Here is a 21889-nt window from a genome sequence, read left to right on the forward strand (position 1 = left end):
CCGTCAGATTAAGGCCCAGAGGACCGTCAGACCTAAGGCCCAGAGGACCATCAGATTAAGGCCCAGAGGACCGTCAGACCTAAAGCCCAGAGGACCGTCAGATTAAGGGCCAGAGGACCGTCAGATTAAGGCCCAGAGGACCGTCAGACCTAAGGCCCAGAGGACCATCAGATTAAGGGCCAGAGGACCGTCAGATTTAAGGACAAGAGAACCGTCAGATTAAGGGCCAGAGGACCGTCAGATTTAAGGCCCAGAGGACCGTCAGACATAAATAAGGCCCAGAGGACCGTCAGATTTAAGGCCCAGAGGACCGTCAGACGTAAAATGAGGACAGAGGAGATAAGAGGGGAGGTAAAGGATGAGGACAGAGGAGATAAGAGGGGAGGTAAAGGATGAGGACAGAGGAGATAAGAGGGGAGGTAAAGGATGAGGACAGAGGAGATAAGAGGGGAAGGTAAAGGATGAGGACAGAGGAGATAAGAGGGGTGGTAAAGGATGAGGACAGAGGAGATAAGAGGGGAGGTAAAGGATGAGGACAGAGGAGATAAGAGGGGAGGTAAAGGATGAGGACAGAGGAGATAAGAGGGGAGGTAAAGGATGAGGACAGAGGAGATAAGAGGGGAGGTGAGGAAAGCATCTATTTACATGGTGGAAACACGGGATGAATCACAGCCTTTTTTTCCTGTCCTCTCAACGTGTCCCTCATTTTGTCCCTTTTGTTTGTTGGTCCCTCTCTGTCTTGCCCTCTTTGTATGTGGCAATGCTGAGAGGGTAAATAGACAGGCACCATTTGGGAGAGGTATGGTTTGGTCCCCACAGCCACTGTGTGTTTATTTAGTCAGGACCCAGCGCCAGGCAGTCTTGACTCCAGCCCTCTGTCAGGACCAGAGAGAGAGCATGTGTGTGTGTGTGTGTGTGTGTGTGTGTGTGTGTGTGTGTGTGTGTGTGTGTGTGTGTGTGTGTGTGTGTGTGTGTGTGTGTGTGTGTGTGTGTGTGTGTGTGTGTGTAACTAGTGGCCCTGCCAATTATAATGGGTATTTTCTTCTCCTCTGTGATGTGTGCCTGTGTGTTCCGTTAACTCAACACTGCATTCTGTCTCTGGGGTCTGAGGAAGAAAAGTGAGATCTGATAGAGGGTTTCTCCTCAGAGGTAAAAATAAAATAGAAATAGACTTACATTGTTGTCAATCTCTCTCTCTCCCTCCCTCTCTCTTTCACCCCCTCCCTCCTTCTCCCCCTCTCTCTCTCTCTCCCTCTCCATCCTTCTCTCCCCCTCCATCCTTCTCTCCCTCTCTCTCCCCCTCTCCCCCTCCTCTCTCTCTCTCTCCCCCTCCATCCTTCTCTCCCTCTCTCCCCCTCCATCCTTCTCCCCCCTCTCTCTCTCCCCCTCCATCCTTCTCCCCCCCTCTCTCTCTCTCCCCCTCCATCCTTCTCCCCCTCTCTCTCTCCCTCCCTCCCCCTTCCTCCTTCCCCCCTCTCTCTCTCTCCCCCTCCCTATTTCCCCCCCTCTCTCTCTCCCCCTCCATCCTTCTCCCCCCCTCTCGCTCTCCCCTCCCTCCTTCTCCCCCTCCCCCCCCCCCCCCCCTCTATCTCCCCCTCTCTCTCCCCCTCCATACCTACTCCCCCCCTCTCTCTCCCCCTCTCTCTCTCTCCCCCTCCCTCCTTCTCCCCCTCCCCCTCTCTCTCCCCCTCTCCCCCTCTCTCTCCCCCCCTCTCTGTCTCCCCCTCCATCCTTCACCCCCTCTCTCTCTCCCTTTCCCTACTCCCCCCCCTCTCTCTCTGAGGAGAGGCGAGGAGAAGTGAGTGGAGGTGAGGAGAAGTGAGGAGATATATAAAGGGAGGGAGAATGTCCTCATGGTCTCTGTTCTGGGTTAGAGATGGTGAGGAGGGTGAGGAGAAGTGAGGAGAGGTGAGGAGAAGTGAGGAGAAGTGAGGAGAGGTGAGGTGAGGAGAGGAGAGGTGAGGAGAAGTGAGGAGAGGTGAGGAGAGGTGAGGAGAGGTGAGTGGAGGTGAGGAGAAGTGAGGAGATATATAAAGGGAGGGAGAATGTCCTCATGGTGTCTGTTCTGGAGAGAGAGGGTGAGGAGGGTGAGGAGAAGTGAGGAATAGGTGAGGAGAAGTGAGGAGAAGTGAGGAGAGGTGAGGTGAGGAGAGGAGAGGTGAGGAGAAGTGAGGAGAGGTGAGGAGAGGATATATTTAAAGGGAGGGAGAATGTCCTCATGGTGTCTGTTCTGGAGAGAGAGGGTGAGGAGGGTGAGGAGAAGTGAGGAGAGGTGAGGAGAAGTGAGGAGAAGTGAGGAGAGGTGAGGTGAGGAGAGGTGAGGAGAAGTGAGGAGAGGTGAGGAGAGGTGAGGAGAGGAGAGGTGAGGAGAGGAGAAGTGAGGAGAGGTGAGTGGAGGTGAGGAGAAGTGAGGAGATATATAAAGGGAGGGAGAATGTCCTCATGGTGTCTGTTCTGGAGAGAGAGGGTGAGGAGGGTGAGGAGAAGTGAGGAGAGGTGAGAAGAAGTGAGGAGAGGTGAGGTGAGGAGAGGTGAGGAGAAGTGAGGAGAGGTGAGGAGAGGAGAGGTGAGGAGAGGAGAAGTGAGGAGAGGTGAGGAGAGGTGAGGAGAAGTGAGGAGATATATAAAGGGAGGGAGAATGTCCTCATGGTGTCTGTTCTGGAGAGAGAGGGTGAGGAGGGTGAGGAGAAGTGAGGAGAGGTGAGGTGAGGAGAGGTGAGGAGAAGTGAGGAGAGGTGAGGAGAGGAGAGGGGAGGAGAGGAGAAGTGAGGAGAGGTGAGGAGAGGTGAGGAGAAGTGAGGAGATATATAAAGGGAGGGAGAATGTCCTCATGGTGTCTGTTCTGGAGAGAGAGGGTGAGGAGGGTGAGGAGAAGTGAGGAGAGGTGAGGAGAAGTGAGAAGAAGTGAGGAGAAGTGAGGAGATATATAAAGGGAGGGAGAATGTCCTCATGGTGTCTGTTCTGGAGAGAGAGGGTGAGGAGGGTGAGGAGAAGTCAGGAGAGGTGAGGAGAAGTGAGGAGAGGGGAGGAGAAGTGAGGAGAGGGGAGGAGAGGTGAGGAGAAGTGAGGAGAGGTGAGGAGAGGTGAGGAGAGGTGAGGAGAGGAGAAGTGAGGAGAGGTGAGGAGAGGTGAGGAGAAGTGAGGAGATATATAAAGGGAGGGAGAATGTCCTCATGGTGTCTGTTCTGGAGAGAGAGGGTGAGGAGGGTGAGGAGAAGTGAGGAGAGGTGAGGAGAAGTGAGGAGAGGTGAGGAGAAGTGAGGAGAGGAGAGGTGAGGAGAAGTGAGGAGAAGTGAGGAGAAGTGAGGAGAGGAGAGGTGAGGAGAGGAGAGGTGAGGAGAAGTGAGGAGAGGTGAGGAGAGGTGAGGAGAGGTGAGGAGAGGAGAAGTGAGGAGAGGTGAGGAGAGGTGAGGAGAAGTGAGGAGATATATAAAGGGAGGGAGAATGTCCTCATGGTGTCTGTTCTGGAGAGAGAGGGTGAGGAGGGTGAGGAGAGGTGAGGAGAGGTGAGGAGAAGTGAGGAGAGGGGAGGAGAAGTGAGGAGAGGGGAGGAGAAGTGAGGAGAGGGGAGGAGAGGTGAGGAGAAGTGAGGAGAGGGGAGGAGAAGTGAGGAGAGGTGAGGAGAAGTGAGGAGAAGTGAGGAGAGGTGAGGAGAAGTGAGGAGAGGTGAGGAGAGGTGAGGAGATATATAAAGGGAGGGAGAATGTCCTCATGGTGTCTGTTCTGGAGAGAGAGGGTGAGGAGGGTGAGGAGAAGTGAGGAGAGGTGAGGAGAAGTGAGGAGGGTGAGTGTTGCAGTTTGCCAGTGTATCTCATTCGTACGTCTTCCGCTCCAATGCCTCTCCCCCTCCATCCTTCTCCCCCCTCTCTCTCTCTCCCCCTCCATCCTTCTCCCCCCTCTCTCTCTCTCCCCCTCCATCCTTCTCCCCCCTCTCTCTCTCTCCCCCTCCATCCTTCTCCCCCCTCTCTCTCTCTCTCCCCCTCTCTCTCTCTCCCCCTCCATCCTTCTCCCCCCTCTCTCTCTCTCCCCCTCCATCCTTCTCCCCCCTCTCTCTCTCTCCCCCTCCATCCTTCTCCCCCTCTCTCTCTCTCCCCCTCCACCCTTCTCCCCCCTCTCTCTCTCTCCCCCTCCATCCTTCTCCCCCTCTCTCTCTCTCCCCCTCCATCCTTCTCCCCCCTCTCTCTCTCTCCCCCTCCATCCTTCTCCCCCCTCTCTCTCTCTCCCCCTCCATCCTTCTCCCCCTCTCTCTCTCTCCCCCTCCATCCTTCTCCCCCTCTCTCTCTCTCCCCCTCCATCCTTCTCCCCCCCTCTCTCTCTCCCCCCTCTCTCTCTCTCCCCCTCCATCCTTCTCCCCCCTCTCTCTCTCTCCCCCTCCATCCTTCTCCCCCCTCTCTCTCTCTCCCCCTCCATCCTTCTCCCCCCCTCTCTCTCTCCCCCTCCATCCTTCTCCCCCCTCTCTCTCTCTCCCCCTCCATCCTTCTCCCCCCTCTCTCTCTCCCCCTCCATCCTTCTCCCCCCCTCTCTCTCTCCCCCTCCATCCTTCTCCCCCCTCTCTCTCTCTCCCCCTCCATCCTTCTCCCCCTCTCTCTCTCTCCCCCTCCATCCTTCTCCCCCCTCTCTCTCTCCCCCTCCATCCTGCTCCCCCCTCTCTCTCTCTCCCCCTCCATCCTTCTCCCCCCTCTCTCTCTCTCCCCCTCCATCCTTCTCCCCCCCTCTCTCTCTCCCCCTCCATCCTTCTCCCCCCTCTCTCTCTCTCCCCCTCCATCCTTCTCCCCCTCTCTCTCTCTCCCCCTCCATCCTTCTCCCCCTCTCTCTCTCTCCCCCTGCATCCTTCTCCCCCCTCTCTCTCTCCCCCTCCATCCTTCTCCCCCCTCTCTCTCTCTCCCCCTCCATCCTTCTCCCCCTCTCTCTCTCTCCCCCCTCTCTCTCTCTCCCCCTCCATCCTTCTCCCCCCTCTCTCTCTCTCCCCCTCCATCCTTCTCCCCCCTCTCTCTCTCTCCCCCTCCATCCTTCTCCCCCCCTCTCTCTCTCCCCCTCCATCCTTCTCCCCCCTCTCTCTCTCTCCCCCTCCATCCTTCTCCCCCTCTCTCTCTCCCCCTCCATCCTTCTCCCCCTCTCTCTCTCTCCCCCTCCATCCTTCTCCCCCCTCTCTCTCTCTCCCCCTCCATCCTTCTCCCCCTCTCTCTCTCTCCCCCTGAAAGGAGATTTATAGAGCAGAGACTTGAGACCGTCTCCGGTGACTTTGTGCTCAAAACTGGGTCGTCACTTTGTTAAATGCACTTTAAATAAATTGTGATTTGACTCCAAGTAACTACTGCTACTCAGATGAACTGTGATACTGCTGAGCATCGCCACAGATCACGACCATCTTCAAATGCTCCACTGTTCCTCCAGCTCTCATTCTCTAGACCCTACTGTCAGTTAATGATAGTTCTTAGAGGAGTTTCCCAGGCCCTCGTCTGGGACCCATTAAACTAACATGGATGGATGGATGGACAGGGACATTCCTGAGCAGCAGCTTTGTCCCTGCACTCATTAAGCCAGACAATGGCAAAGATTGTCATTCATTGCCACTGGCCTTCTCCTTCAGGCTTCAGGCCCACATCCACTCGACTAATGACTGTCCTGAGTGGCCCTCCCCTGGGAGACACTGAGCCACAGGCCCCGGGCCGGTCCTGGATTACACAGGGGTTAGCAGGGGTAAACATCAGGACAACCAGAACCACTGCAATACCACAACCTCACCATCTCTCTCTGTCACGTCCACACACACACACACACACACACACACACACACACACACACACACACACACACACACACACACACACACACACACACACACACACACACACACACACACACACACACGTCTTGTTCTTCTATCGTCGTGGGGACCTAAAATGAGTTTCCATTCAAAATCCTATTTTCCCTAACCCCTAAACCTAAACCTTACCCTTACCATAACCCTAAACCTAACTCCTAACTCCTAACTCTAACTCTAAACCTAACCACTAACCCTTACCCTAATTCTAATCCAAGCTCTAACTCCTAACTCTAAACCTAACCACTAACCCGTACCCTAATTCTAATCCAAGCTCTAACTCCTAACTCTAAACCTAACCACTAACCCTTACCCTAATTCTAACCCTAAACCTAACTCCTAACTCTAAACCTAACCACTAACCCTTACCCTAATTCTAATCCTAGCCCTAACTCCTGAATTTAAAATAGCCTTTGACCTCATGGGGATGTGGGAAATATCCCCACAAGGGAGAATTTGTCTTTGTTTTACAGTCCTTACAAAGCTTTAGGGGATTTTAGGTCCCAACAAGGATAGAAGAACCAACCCACTCAACCCATACCCGATCTAACCAACACACACACAGGTGCACACACACCAGCTGCGAACAACCTGAGCAGAAAGGAGCAGGAAAGGAAGGAAGAGTCCATTTGGGCTTAGGCAGGCTGGACACTGTGCTCCCCACCACTGAGCACTTTTCCATCCTGCCGGCTGAGCCTCCCAGTCAGTCTGCTGGGCCTGAGTCATGGGGGACCCTTTTAACTGCAACACCAACCAGCAATATAGAGACAAAGGAATGTCCAGAGTTAACCCTTTCCACTGTCTGTGAGAGATAAAAACAAGCCTCTAACTACAGAGAGGTGCCTGGCTGAGCACCTCAGCCACTGTGTTGACTGAGCTGCATGACAACAGGGTGTGAACAAGGTTAGTCACTCAGACCCACTGTGTGTGTGAGTGTGTGTGTGGCTGTATGCAAACACTCTTCTGACACATACAAAGGAAATCCCTCCTTGAAGAGTCTTTTGTTTGTGAACCTGGCAGGTGAAAAACCTTTGGCCGATTTTTAATTGAAAATGCTAAACCATGAACCCTTCATTACAAGTCTCGTTCTGTACGGGCAGTCGGAAATGGTCCATGACGACTCTTCATGCTGAGAGGAAAAGGTGAGGAGGAGAGGACAGGAGAGGATACGAGAGGACAGTAGAAGACAGGAGAGGATACGAGAAGACTGTAGAGGATACGAGAGGACAGGAGAGAGAAGACAGGAGAGGATACGAGAGGACAGTAGAAGACAGGAGAGGATACGAGAGGACAGGAGAGGATACGAGAGGACAGGAGAGAAGACAGGAGAGGATACGAGAGGACAGGAGAAGACAGGAGAGGATACGAGAGGACAGGAGAAGACAGGAGAGGATACGAGAGGACCGGAGAGAGGACAGGAGAGGATACGAGAGGACAGGAGAAGACAGGAGAGGATACGAGAGGACAGGAGAAGACAGGAGAGGATACAAGAGGACAGGAGAAGACAGGAGAGGATACGAGAGGACCAGAGAGAGGACAGGAGAGGATACGAGAGGACAGGAGAAGACAGGAGAGGATACGAGAGGACAGGAGAGAGGACAGGAGAGGATATGAGAGGACAGGAGAAGACAGAAGAGGATACGAGAGGACAGGAGAAGACAGGAGAGGATACGAGAGGACAGGAGAAGACAGGAGAGGATACGAGAGGGCAAGAGAAGACAGGAGAGGATACGAGAGGACAGGAGAAGACAGGAGAGGATACGAGAGGACCGGAGAGAGGACAGGAGAAGACAGGAGAGCATACGAGAGGGCAGGAGAGAAGACAGGAGAGGATATGAGAGGACAGGAGAAGACAGAAGAGGATACGAGAGGACAGGAGGAGACAGGAGAGGATACGAGAGGACAGGAGAAGACAGGAGAGGATACGAGAGGGCAGGAGAAGACAGGAGAGGATACGAGAGGACAGGAGAAGACAGGAGAGGATACGAGAGGACCGGAGAGAGGACAGGAGAAGACAGGAGAGCATACGAGAGGGCAGGAGAAGACAGGAGAGGACAGGAGAAGACAGGAGAGGATACGAGAGGACCGGAGAGAGGACAGGAGAGGATACGAGAGGACAGGAGAGAGGACAGGAGAGGATCTGAGAGGACAGGAGAAGACAGGAGAGGATACGAGAGGACAGGAGAAGACAGGAGAGGATACGAGAGGACAGGAGAAGACAGAAGAGGGTACGAGAGGACATGAGAAGACAGGAGAGGATACGAGAGGACAGGAGAAGACAGGAGAGGATACGAGAGGACAAGAGAAGACAGGAGAGGATACGAGAGGACAGGAGAAGACAGGAGAGAGGACAGGAGAGGAAACGAGAGGACAGGAGAAGACAGGAGAGAGGACAGGAGAGGAAACAAGAGGACAGGAGAGAGGACAGGAGAGGAAACAAGAGGACAGGAGAAGATAGGAGAGAGGACAGGAGAGGAAACGAGAGGACAGAAGAAGACAGGAGAGGATACGAGAGGACAGGTGAAGACAGGAGAGAGGACAGGAGATGAAACGAGAGGACAGGAGAAGACAGGAGAGAGGACAGGAGAGGAAACAAGAGGACAGGAGAAGACAGGAGAGAGGACAGGAGAGGAAACGAGAGGACAGGAGAGAGGACAGGAGAGGAAACAAGAGGACAGGAGAAGACAGGAGAGAGGACAGGAGAGGAAACGAGAGGACAGGAGAGGATAGGAGAAGACAGGACAGGAGAGGACAGGCTATATGTCTGTATGATATAGTTTCTCATTAGGTTTTTCTCATCAAACAGCAGAACATATCAACACCATGCCTATTAACAGTCCTCCTCCTCCCCTGTCAACACCACTACCCAGCCAGCCGCCACTCCAACTCTGTTACCATGGAGAAGTCAATTATTCTAAATCTCTTTGAGACATGTTGCAGCAGGGTGCTGATCCAACACATACTGTGAGAAGGTTTCCTCCCCTCCAACCTCTTATATAAATCACAGAAAAGAGACGCAGGGCTGACAACAGAGGCTTTCCCCCGATCCTTCCTTTACACGCAGAGACATTTCTCAAGCCCCCCCAGAGCAACAATGTAGAGGTGGAGAGTGTTTGTTATGAAGATTAAATCTCCTTTCACACTTCCATTTAGATCAACCAGAGGGATAGAGACAGAGAGAGACAGAGAGAGATAGAGAGAGACAAACACCATTGTAAATACAACCCATATTTATGCTTATTTATTTTCCCTTGTGTACTTTAACCATTTGTACATTGTTACAACACTAATTGTGATATGACATTTGTAATGTCTTTATTGTTTTGAAACTTCGGTATGTGTAATGTTTAATGTTTGCATTGTTTTTTTCACTTTTGTATATTATCTACCTCACTTGCTTCGTAAGAAGCATTTCAAGGTCCTGGAGTGGCCTAGCCAGTCTCCAGATCTCAACCCCATAGAAAATCTTTGGAGAGAGTTGAAAGTCCGTGTTGCCCAGCAACAGCCCCAAAACATCACTGCTCTAGAGGAGATCTGCATGGAGGAATGGGCCAAAATACCAGCAACAGTGTGTGAAAACCTTGTGAAGACTTACAGAAAACGTTTGACCTCTGTCATTGCCAACAAAGGGTATATAACAAAGTATTGAGATGAACTTTTGTTATTGACCAAATACTTATTTTCCACCATAATTTGCAAATAAATTCATAAAAAATCCTACAATGTGATTTTCTGGATTTTTTTTTTTTTTCTCTAATTTTGTCTGTCATAGTTGAAGTGTATCTATGATGAAAATTACAGGCCTCTCTCATATTTTTAAGTGGGAGAACTTGCACAATTGGTGGCTGACTAAATACTTTTTTGCCCCACTGTATACAAAAGTGAAATTAACAATAAAAATGAACAGTAAACATTGCGCATACGCTCACTTTGAGTCCAGTCAGAGGAATACCATTAGAGTGCCTTTAGAGGGGAGGGGGGGGCTGCAGGGAGGCCCACAGCAGGCCGTGGTGGTTGGCCGTGGTGCGATCACAGGACGGAGGAAGGTAGTAGAAGGTAGTAGACCTGAATTGATGTCATAATGATAAATAGAAAGCTAAGTTTATAACATGAATGCGCATCACTGTTTTTATTTTGTTATCATTTTAACTACTACTACAGGTTTCATGGTTGTAGCCATCATTGGTTCCATTAACAATCACTTATATTACCAAACCCGTGTCATTTCAAACTTGACATTTCTCTAGTACAGGCTACGTACTGTACTGAATGACATCAGCAAAATGCCTACAATAAGTGATCGGTGTCTAGAAGGCAGCCGGGGATACAGTGCCTGCTGGACCATAATGCTGATAATGTCATGAAAGATTAAACCAAATTTTAACATTTAACAAACGTAACATTCAACTCTTGACTTTTCCTTCTACTAAAACGTTAAAACAATCAGCAGGTGAAGTTTAGGGTGAGGGCATTGTAGTGTCAGCAGTGACTGAAATGTTGCTTGGTACTTTCTAACTATTCACCGGGAAGCAGGCAGTTAGATAACACATCATCTCAGGGTATACAGCCTATTCCTCATCACACTGTGGGCTAGGAGCCAAAAAAACAACAAATAAATTATGTATACAGCATTCATTACCGTCAATTTGGATTAGAACATAAACAGCAACCCTGGCATGGGTCTTCAAGTCATGACCCAGGAGTAGGGTCAATGTAGCACACGTCCTAGCTATGTTAATGACCCTGAATCACGGCCCATCTTAATGAGCAGGCGTTTTTACTGACTACTACTCTGTGACCCAGGCCTAAGGAACACCGTGCCAGGGAAACAGGCCAGTTAGACCAGTTAAATACAGGGAGTTAAATCCACACAACCACAGACAAGCACCTACTGGGTAGCGGTAAAAACCAAACGGAGAGGGATGGGCGCCAAGGGGTTTGGACTGCAGGAGTATTTTGGGGAATGTTATTAAGGCAACTGAAGTGTTTGTGGAAATATCTACTCATTAGAACAGTGTTTCTCAACTCCAGTCCTCAAATAACCCCAACAGCACACAAGCACACCTGATTCAACTTGTCAACCAATCCTCAAGCCCTCAATGAGTTGAATCAGGTGAATTCAAATCAAATCCAAATTAAATCCCATTTCATTGGTCGTATACATATATGGGAAACACTGTATCAGAGTAACAATAGACCCAGTGTTGGTTGCTGTGTTTTCCCCCCAAATAGAAAATCAAATGTATTTTTATTCAGCCCTTTTACATCAACTGTTGTCACAATGTGCTATTCAGAAACCCAGCCGAGCAATGCAGAGGCAGAAGCACAGTGAAAAACTCTGTAGAAGGCAGGAACCTAGGATGAAACCTAGATAGGAACCCAGCCTGGTCTCATAGACTAGACGTTACATAGTATATGCAAATCCAGGACATGCAAATTAGTATGATATGTTGCATTTTTGTAAGGTTACATAAGACAGAAGATTACTTAAGGCAAAAACGAAAGTAGGGCGGGTGGGTGGGTAGGTAGGCGTATTAACGTGAATATCTAGCAACCCAAAGGTTGCGTGTTTGAATCTCATCACAGACAACTTAAAAATTGTAGCTAATTTGCAACTTTGCAATTGCTTACTACTTAGCTAATAATTATATTTTTTACTTTTAACCCTTTTTCTCCCCAATTTCGTGATATCCAATTGGTAGTTACAATCTAGTCCCATCGCTGCAACTCCCCTACGGAGAGGCGAAGGTCGAGAGCCATGCGTCTTCTGAAACACCACCCTGCCAAGCCGCACTGCACCAATGTGTCGGGGTCAGCTTGCAGGCACACGGCCCACCACGATGAGTTGATAGAGCGCGATGGGACGAAGAAATGACATGTTTCTGTGGACATTATGGATACTATTTGGAATTTTCGTCTGCGTTGTTAGGTGTCCATAATGTTTTGTCTAGTGATTGATAAACTCACACAAACGCTTGGATTGCTTTCGCTGTAAAGCATATTTTAAAAAATCTGACACGACAGGTGGATTAACAAAGAGCTAAGCTGTGTTTTGCTATGTTGCACTTGTGATTTCATGAATATAAATATTTTTAGTAATATTTTTGGAATGTGGCGTCCTGCAATTCAGCGGTTGTTGATGAAAATTATCCCGCTAACGAGATGGGTTGCGTCAAGAAGTTAATGTCATCTTTATTTTATAATGTATCGTTAATGTCATCTTTATTACATATCGTTAATGTCATCTTAATTACATATTGTTAATGTCATCTTTATTTTATAATGTATCGTTAATGTCATCTTTATTTTATAATGTATCGTTAATGTCATCTTTATTTTATAATGTCTCGTTAATGTCATCTTTATTACATATCGTTAATGTCATCTTAATTACATATTGTTAATGTCATCTTTATTTTATTACATATTGTTAATGTCATTATTTTATTGCTTATCGTTACTGGCGTCTTTGGTGTAATTATCAATATGCACAAGCACCTTGTTTCACATTTTATTAAAGTAATAAAAAAGTGTTTCCTTGCGTGAAGTTTAAAATGCATTCTGTCATTAATAAATGTGTAATGTGATGTATTTTAACATTACACATTTTAATAGCATTTATACATTTTTATTTTACCCCCTTTTTTTCCCCAATTTCGTCATATCCATTTACGATCTTGTCTCCTTGATGCAACTTCCCAACAGGCTCGGGAGAGGCGAAGGTCGAGTCATGCGTCCTCCAACACGTGACCCACCACTCCACACTTCTCAACATCAGCTCGCTTATCCCGGAAGCCAGCTGCACTAATGTGTCAGAGGAAACACCGTTCAACTGACAACCGAAGTCGGCCTGCAGGTGCCCGGCTCAGCGCGCTCTAGGAGTCGCTAGGGCGCGATGAGCCAAGTAAAGTCCCCCCCGGGCCAAACCCTCCTTTAACCCGTGCGACGCTGGGACAATTGTGCACTGCCCTAAGGGACTCCTGGCCACGGCAAGTTGTGACAGACTCGGACTCCTGATGAAGAAAACAATCGTCTTCACTTGGATATACAGACAGTTATGGCTGGAGATGACACATGACGGACAGTCATAATGACATTGTGTAGTTGTGTAGCATTGGTGGCATTGTGGTTACTGCTGGCTGAAGAGTTGACCAAAGTTGACCAAGAGTTACCTCACTAACTCCTCAAACCTGTTTAATAGGATACCCCTCAGTTAATCCAGAGCCGATGCTTTAGATTGTCTTGTGTTGTTACAAAGTCATACCTTTTAAGGTATGGTCAGTTATCCTGGGTTGAACTTAGTGAGGTAACTTTGGTCAAATCTAACTCCTCAAACCTGTTTCGTAGGATACCCCTCAGTTAATCCAAAGCCGTTGCTTTAGATTGTCTTGTGTTGTTACAAAGTCATGACTAACTTTCATGTCAAGTTTAGAAGTGCTCTACCACGGCTTTAGTGTGTAGCAGTACAGTTTCATTAATTCATGGGCTGGGCAGCTCAGACGCGCCTCCTCACAGCTGTCTCCCTCCCCGTGGAGGTTCCTTATGCAGACGGCACCAACCCACCACCCCACCCAGTAGAGAAGGTCTCTGCACTGACACACCCTACCATTCCCAGGGTTTGTCCTACTGTACCACTCCCTGGCTGTTCTCACCCTACCACTATGGTGATCTCTGTCCTACTGTACCACTCCCTGGCTGTTCTCACCCTACCACTATGGGGATCACTGTTTAGCCACGTTGACTCAAACCTAATATAGCCTACAGATATACAACAACAACAACAACAACAACAACGCAAACAATTGCACACGTGCACATAAAGGAGTGTGCACATGAACCCACACAGTTACTTTCCATCAACCAACCAACAACCAGCTTTCTAGGGCTCCCGAGTGATGCAACGGTCTGAGGCACTGCATCTCAGTTCAAGAGGCGTCACTACAGTCCTCGGCTCGAATCCAGGCTGTATCACATCCGGATGTGATTGGGAGTCCCATAAGGCGGTGCACTGCGTTGTCCAGGTTTGGCCAGGGTAGGCTGTCATTGTAAATGAGAATGTGTTCTTAACTGACTTGCCTAGTTAAAGAAAGGTTAAATAAATAAAATAAACAGACAGACTCAGCTGTGGAGGACTAAAGGTCTTTGACAACATCTAAAATGGTTATTGATGATATCCACAATGGTCAGCTCTCTCTGATTCATCCTGCAGGCAGTGGCCCAACAATGCAGCTTTTCAGCCCAAACTCCCAGTCAGCACATAGTGACCCCAACCAGTAAAAACACATACCTGGCGTGTCGGGGCTCAGACAGATACAAACAGCGTGTCGGGCCTCAGACAAACAGAACAGGGGTGAAAGGAAAGAGTTGAGACACAGTTGGATGAAGAGGAGAACCATACGAGAGAGACATTATAGAACAATCTAGAACATCAGAGGCCTCAGCCAGCAGTAACCACAATGCCACCAATGCTACACAACTACACAATGTCATTATGTGTCATCTCCAGCCATAACTGTCTGTATATCTAAGTGAAGACGATTGTTTTCTTCATCAGGAGTCCGTCTGTCACAACTTGCATTGGCCGGGAGTCGAAGTGAAGATGATTGTTGTCTGCCTGCATCAGGATAGCTTTATTCAACATTATTTTTTACCTTTATTTAACTAGACAAGTCAGTTAAGAACAAATTCTTATTTACAATGACGGCCTAGGAACAGTGGGTTAACTGCCTGTTCAGGGGCAGAACGACAGATTTGTACCTTGTCAGCTCGGGGGTTTGAACTTGCAACCTTTCGGTGGAGGTTGTGTGTGGGTGACTGAAGATGTCAGAACCTAACACTATTTATTTCAGCAATGCTCCTGTTCACCCGGGATACCCATGGGTGGGGTGGGAGGGGGGGTGGGGGTTTGTTTGAAATTAGTTTGTTCAAATCATTAACTACATGTTATTGTCTTAAGACTGTATTTATATGGTAACAACGATTTGCGTTTGACAAATGTTTGTTCTTTTTCATTTCCATAGCATACCATTTGCATTTCAAATAAAGAGAACATTTAAATTTGAGGCACGCAAAGGGAAACCGAGACAATACGTTTTCCTATAAAGTTTGAGTAATGTAAAGCTTCCATCTCCAGACTCTAGCCTACTTCAAGCCTGTTGTATTATTTTACTGTAGCACAGCAGACAGTGGAAATCATCAATCCGCAGAAGTGAGAAGCGGCAACACGAGGATCAACAGCAAAAACGTGTCACATTATATAGGTGAGGGTGGGGGGGAGACGGGACGGGGGGCGGGACGGGACGGGGGAGACGGGACGGGACGGGGGAGACGGGGCGGGGGGTTGTAACACATGTCCCTTTTCCACAAATGAAAACTCTCTCCAGTATGACTATAGACCATATTGAATACTTAGTATAATAGTAGTAGTTAGTATAATAGTAATAATACAATAGTAATAGTTAGTATGATAGTAATAGTTAGTATAATAGTAATAGTTAGTGTAATAGTTATAGTTAGTATAATAGTAATAGTTAGTGTAATAGTAATAGTATAATAGTCATAGTATGATAGCAATAGTTAGTATAATAGTAATAGTTAGTATAATAGTATAGTTAGTATGATAGTAATAGTTAGTATAATAGCAATAGTTAGTATGCTAGTAATAGTTAGTATAATAGTAATAGTTAGTATAATAGTAATAGTTAGTATGATAGTAATAGTTAGTATAATAGTAATAGTTAGTATAATAGTATAGTTAGTATGATAGTAATAGTTAGTATAATAGTAATAGTTAGTATAATAGTAATAGTTAGTATGATAGTAATAGTTAGTATAATAGTAATAGTTAGTATAATAGTAATAGTATAATAGTAATAGTTAGTATAATAGTAATAGTTAGTATAATAGTAATAGTTAGTATAATAGTAATAGTTAGTATAATAGTAATAGTTCGTATAATAGTAATAGTATAATAGTAATAGTTAGTATAATAGTAATAGTTAGTATAATAGTAATAGTTAGAATAATAGTAATAGTTAGTATAATAGTAATAGTATAATAGTAATAGTTCGTATAATAGTAATAGTTAGTATAATAGTAATAGTTTGTGTAATAGTTAGTATAATAGTAATAGTATAATAGTAATAGTTAGTATAATAGTAATAGTTAGTATGATAGTAATAGTATAATAGTAATAGTTAGTATAATAGTAATAGTTCGTATAATAGTAATAGTTAGTATAATAGTAATAGTTAGTATAATAGTAATAGTATAATAGTAATAGTATAATAGTATTAGTTAGTATAATAGTAATAGTTAGTATAATAGTAATAGCTAGTATAATAGTAATAGTTAGTATAATAGTAATAGTTAGTATAATAGTAATAGTATAATAGTAATAGTATAATAGTAATAGTTAGTATAATAGTAATAGTTAGTATAATAGTAATAGTTAGTGTAATAGTAATAGTATAATAGTAATAGTTAGTGTAATAGTAATAGTTTGTATAATAGTAATAGTATAATAGTAATAGTTAGTATAATAGTAATAGTTAGTATAACAGTAATAGTTAGTATGATAGTAATAGTATAATAGTAATAGTTAGTATGACAGTAATACTTAGTATGCTAGTAATAGTTAGTGTAATAGTTAGTATAATAGTAATAGTTAGTGTAATAGTTCGTATAATAGTAATAGTATAATAGTAATAGTTAGTATAATAGTAATAGTTAGTGTAATAGTTAGTATAATAGTAATAGTATAATAGTAATAGTTAGTATAATAGTAATAGTTTGTATAATAGTAATAGTTAGTATAATAGTAATAGTTAGTATAATAGTAATAGTTAGTATAATAGTAATAGTATAATAGTAATAGTTAGTATAATAGTAATAGTATAATAGTAATAGTTAGTATAATAGTAATAGTTAGTATAATAGTAATAGTATAATAGTAATAGTTCGTATAATAGTAATAGTTAGTGTAATAGTTAGTATAATAGTAATAGTTAGTGTAATAGTTAGTATAATAGTAATAGTATAATAGTAATAGTTAGTATAATAGTAATAGTATAATAGTAATAGTATAATAGTAATAGTTAGTATAATAGTAATAGTATAATAGTAATAGTTAGTATAATAATAATAGTTAGTGTAATAGTTAGTATAATAGTAATAGTTAGTATAATAGTAATAGTTAGTATAATAGTAATAGTATAATAGTAATAGTTAGTATGATAGTAATAGTTCGTATAATAGTAATAATTAGTATGATAGTAATAGTATAATAGTAATAGTTAGTATAATAGTATAGTTAGTATAATAGTAATAGTTAGTATAATAGTAATAGTATAATAGTAATAGTTAGTGTAATAGTTATAGTTAGTATAATAGTAATAGTTAGTGTGATAGTAATAGTTAGTGTAACAGTAATAGTATAATAGTAATAGTTAGTATAATAGTAATAGTATAATAGTAATAGTTAGTATAATAGTAATAGTTAGTGTAATAGTAATAGTTTGTATAATAGTAATAGTTAGTATAATAGTAATAGTTTGTATAATAGTAATAGTATAATAGTAATAGTTAGTATAATAGTAATAGTTAGTGTAATAGTAATAGTATAATAGTAATAGTTTGTATAATAGTAATAGTATAATAGTAATAGTTAGTATAATAGTAATAGTATAATAGTAATAGTTAGTGTAATAGTATAATAGTAATAGTTAGTATAATAGTAATAGTTAGTATGATAGTAATAGTTAGTATAATAGTAATAGTTAGTGTAATAGTAATAGTGTAATAGTAATAGTTAGTATAATAGTAATAGTATAATAGTAATAGTTAGTATGATAGTAATAGTTAGTATAATAGTAATAGTTAGTATAATAGTAATAGTTAGTATAATAGTAATAGTTTGTATAATAGTAATAGTTAGTATAATAGTAATAGTTAGTATAATAGTAATAGTATAATAGTAATAGTTAGTGTAATAGTAATAGTTAGTATAATGGTAATAGTTAGTATAATAGTAATAGTTAGTATAATAGTATAGTTAGTATGATAGTAATAGTTAGTATAATAGTAATAGTTAGTATAATAGTAATAGTTAGTATGATAGTAATAGTTAGTATAATAGTATAGTTAGTATGATAGTAATAGTTAGCATAATAGTAATAGTTAGTATAATAGTAATAGTTAGTATAATAGTAATAGTTAGTATGATAGTAATAGTTAGTGTAATAGTAATAGTTAGTATAATAGTAATAGTTAGTATAATGGTAATAGTTAGTATGATAGTAATAGGTAGTATAATAGTAATAGTTAGTATAATAGTATAGTTAGTATAATAGTAATAGTTAGTATAATAGTAATAGTTAGTATAATAGTAATAGTTAGTATAATGGTAATAGTTAGTATGATAGTAATAGGTAGTATAATAGTAATAGTTAGTATAATAGTATAGTTAGTATAATAGTAATAGTTAGTATAATAGTAATAGTTAGTATAATAGTAATAGTTAGTATAATAGTAATAGGTAGTATAATAGTAATAGTTAGTATAATAGTATAGTTAGTATAATAGTAATAGTTAGGATAATAGTAATAGTTAGCATAATAGTAATAGTTAGTATAATAGTAATAGTTAGTATGATAGTAATAGTTAGTATAATAGTAATAGTTAGTATGATAGTAATAGTTAGTATAATAGTAATAGTTAGTATAATAGTAATAGTTAGTATAATAGTATAGTTAGTATAATAGTAATAGTTAGGGTAATAGTAATAGTTAGTATAATAGTAATAGTTAGTATGATAGTAATAGTTAGTATAATAGTATAGTTAGTATAATGGTAATAGTTAGTATAATAGTATAGTTAGTATAATGGTAATAGTTAGTATAATGGTAATAGTTAGTATAATAGTAATAGTTAGTATAATAGTAATAGTTAGTATGATAGTAATAGTTAGTATACTAGTAATAGTTAGTATAATAGTATAGTTAGTATAATGGTAATAGTTAGTATAATGGTAATAGTTAGTATAATAGTAATAGTTAGTATAATAGTAATAGTTAGTATGATAGTAATAGTTAGTATACTAGTAATAGTTAGTATAATAGTATAGTTAGTATAATAGTAATAGTTAGTATAATAGTAATAGTTAGTATGATAGTAATAGTTAGTATACTAGTAATAGTTAGTATAATAGTATAGTTAGTATAATGGTAATAGTTAGGATAATAGTAATAGTTAGTATAATAGTAATAGTTAGTATAATAGTAATAGTTAGTATAATAGTAATAGTTAGTATAATAGTAATAGTTAGTATGATAGTAATAGTTAGTATAATAGTAATAGTATAATAGTAATAGTTAGTATAATAGTAATAGTATAATAGTAATAGTTAGTATAATAGTAATAGTTAGTATAATAGTAATAGTTAGTATAATAGTAATAGTTAGTATAATAGTAATAGTTAGTATAATAGTAATAGTATAATAGTAATAGTTAGTATAATAGTAATAGTATAATAGTAATAGTTAGTGTAATAGTAATAGTTAGTATAATGGTAATAGTTAGGATAATAGTAATAGTTAGTATGATAGTAATAGTTAGTATAATAGTAATAGTTAGTATAATAGTAATAGTTAGTATGATAGTAATAGTTAGTATAATAGTAATAGTTAGTATAATAGTAATAGTTAGTATAATAGTAATAGTTAGTATAATAGTAATAGTTAGTATGATAGTAATAGTTAGTATAATAGTAATAGTTAGTATGATAGTAATAGTTAGTATACTAGTAATAGTTAGTATAATAGTATAGTTAGTATAATAGTAATAGTTAGTATAATAGTAATAGTTAGTATAATAGTAATAGTTAGTATAATAGTAATAGTTAGTATGATAGTAATAGTTAGTATAATAGTAATAGTTAGTATGATAGTAATAGTTAGTATACTAGTAATAGTTAGTATAATAGTATAGTTAGTATAATAGTAATAGTTAGTATAATAGTAATAGTTAGTATAATAGTAATAATGCTATGGAACATGCATGTGTTTTTTTATTTGTGTTTTTACTTTGGTAGCGGAACCAAGCTATTTGTAGAAACATCTGCCAAGATTCAAGAGACGAAACTGATCATTAAAATCGGACCACAATCATACAATCCAACTCTGGCTTCCACAGCACAATAAAACATAGTTAATGCTTCCATGGCCTCCATTTGCTCACTGTCTTCACAATGTGTAACTTGGACTCCCTTCAAGTGTGATTATATATACAGTAGTAACACATCTCTGTTATTATATATATATAGTACTCACACAACTCTATTCAGTAAGAGCAATACACTGCTCTATCCACTGCACTCATCAACTGATTACAGGCTAACCAATTCATCTAAACTACCCCAATCATTATATGTCTTTATATAAATGGTATATAGCATGAGGCCAACACTAAACAGCTAATCGACTCTAGTCAGTTGAACTAAAATATGAATAAAATACGTCAACGCCCGTCCCGCTGATGGTTGCCATTATGCTGGACACATGGAAGTCAGGATGGGAAGTGACTGACTGAGCGGCAGATTGACTGACACAGCACCAGAGGGAAAGCATGCTGGACCATGTGTAACTAACCAGCCCTCTCCTGTAGCGTTCAGCATCTGTTCACCGACATGCATGCCGGTCAAGACCAGGCATGTTTCCCCCCAGACTATCCCATTAATCCATTGTAAAAACCTTGGATCTCGTGTTTGAACGGTGAAGTTGCCCAGAGGCATGGTTTTACACACCGATAAGGAGCAGTGTAATAGACCCTAGTGTAGTTATTGGACAGGCATGCAGTGTTTTAGGATGACTTTCTCTTGAAAAGAAGGACTACATCCGTAATGAATACAATATATTCATCCAGAACAATCAAATGAATGAATAAATGAAATTGGATAACATTTCACCTCCCAAATGCATTAGTTTGTATGTATGTCTTGTTGGTGTCCGTCATTTCAAGTTTTAATCCGTTTGAAATGAGTTTGTTCAAGTCCTTGACTACATGTTATTGTCTTAGACTGTGTTTATATGGTAACAACGATTTGCGTTTGACAAATGTTTGTTCTTTTTCATTTCCATAGCATACCATTTGCATTTCAAATAAAGGGAACATTTTAAATTTGAGGCACGCAAAGGGAAACCGAGACAATACGTTTTCCTATAAAGTTTTGAGTAATGTAAAGCTTCCATCTCCAGACTATAGCCTACTTCAAGCCTGTTGTATTATTTTACTGTAGCACAGCAGACAGTGGAAATCATCAATCCGCAGAAGTGAGAAGCGGCAACACGAGGATCAACAGCAAAAACGTGTCACATTGTATCGGTCTAGTTTCGTTCACCAAGAGAAACACAAAGTTACTTGCTATGAAAATACACTGTACAGTAAATAGTAACTTGCATACCTTGTCTCGGCCATCTTCCTCACATTGTATGAGCAAAAAGTTGGAATAAGAGTTGCATTGTAGTAGATTTCCCACTAGTTGAAGCTATGTATGTGCGTTTCCACGTAACTGGAGCACAGTACTGCCTCACCCCTGCCCTGTCTGTGTGCAAGTCAGTACAGCACACACACCCCTCCACGAAACTCCACCATGGTCATGGTTTATATGTAATCTGATCCCTAACGGACTGTATTTAACTGAGCGGTATACTACAAAGCAGCTTGAATGAGTTAGCCAGCTAACTTTCCTAAATATTCTGAAATATATATATATATTTTAGAAGGATAAGTTTGAAATGGGCTTGGTCTTATTGACTCAACAATCAAAAACACATATCTAAGTTAAGCTTTCTTAATTAATCAGAAAATCAATAGTTATTTCTGGTTGTTTATCAAAGTTAGCTAGCTAACTCATCGAATTTGCTTTGCAGTATACCCCTCTGTTTTCCCTCTGCATTGGGGTGTCTGATGATCTTGGTGTCAACATGATCCAATACACCCACCTAGTGCTGAGACAGAAATATACATCCCAGACTCATGTTGACTGTCACCCCAGATCCAATTGTGTCC

General features: G+C 41.7%; 1 protein-coding gene across 1 annotated transcript in view; it reads right to left on the minus strand.

Moving 5' to 3' along the window:
• The window catches only part of LOC139368934 (rho GTPase-activating protein 39-like), a 155581-nt gene extending 134191 nt beyond the window's left edge, over positions 1-21390 (minus strand). The window contains exon 1 of the mRNA XM_071108436.1: positions 21282-21390. Coding sequence (XP_070964537.1) covers positions 21282-21295 — 14 coding nt within the window. The 5' untranslated portion in view covers positions 21296-21390. The remainder of the gene's footprint in view (positions 1-21281) is intronic.
• Positions 21391-21889: the final 499 nt, after the last annotated feature.

The sequence above is a fragment of the Oncorhynchus clarkii genome, chromosome 16 (genome assembly GCF_045791955.1).
Source record: "Oncorhynchus clarkii lewisi isolate Uvic-CL-2024 chromosome 16, UVic_Ocla_1.0, whole genome shotgun sequence".
Classification (NCBI taxonomy): domain Eukaryota; kingdom Metazoa; phylum Chordata; class Actinopteri; order Salmoniformes; family Salmonidae; genus Oncorhynchus; species Oncorhynchus clarkii.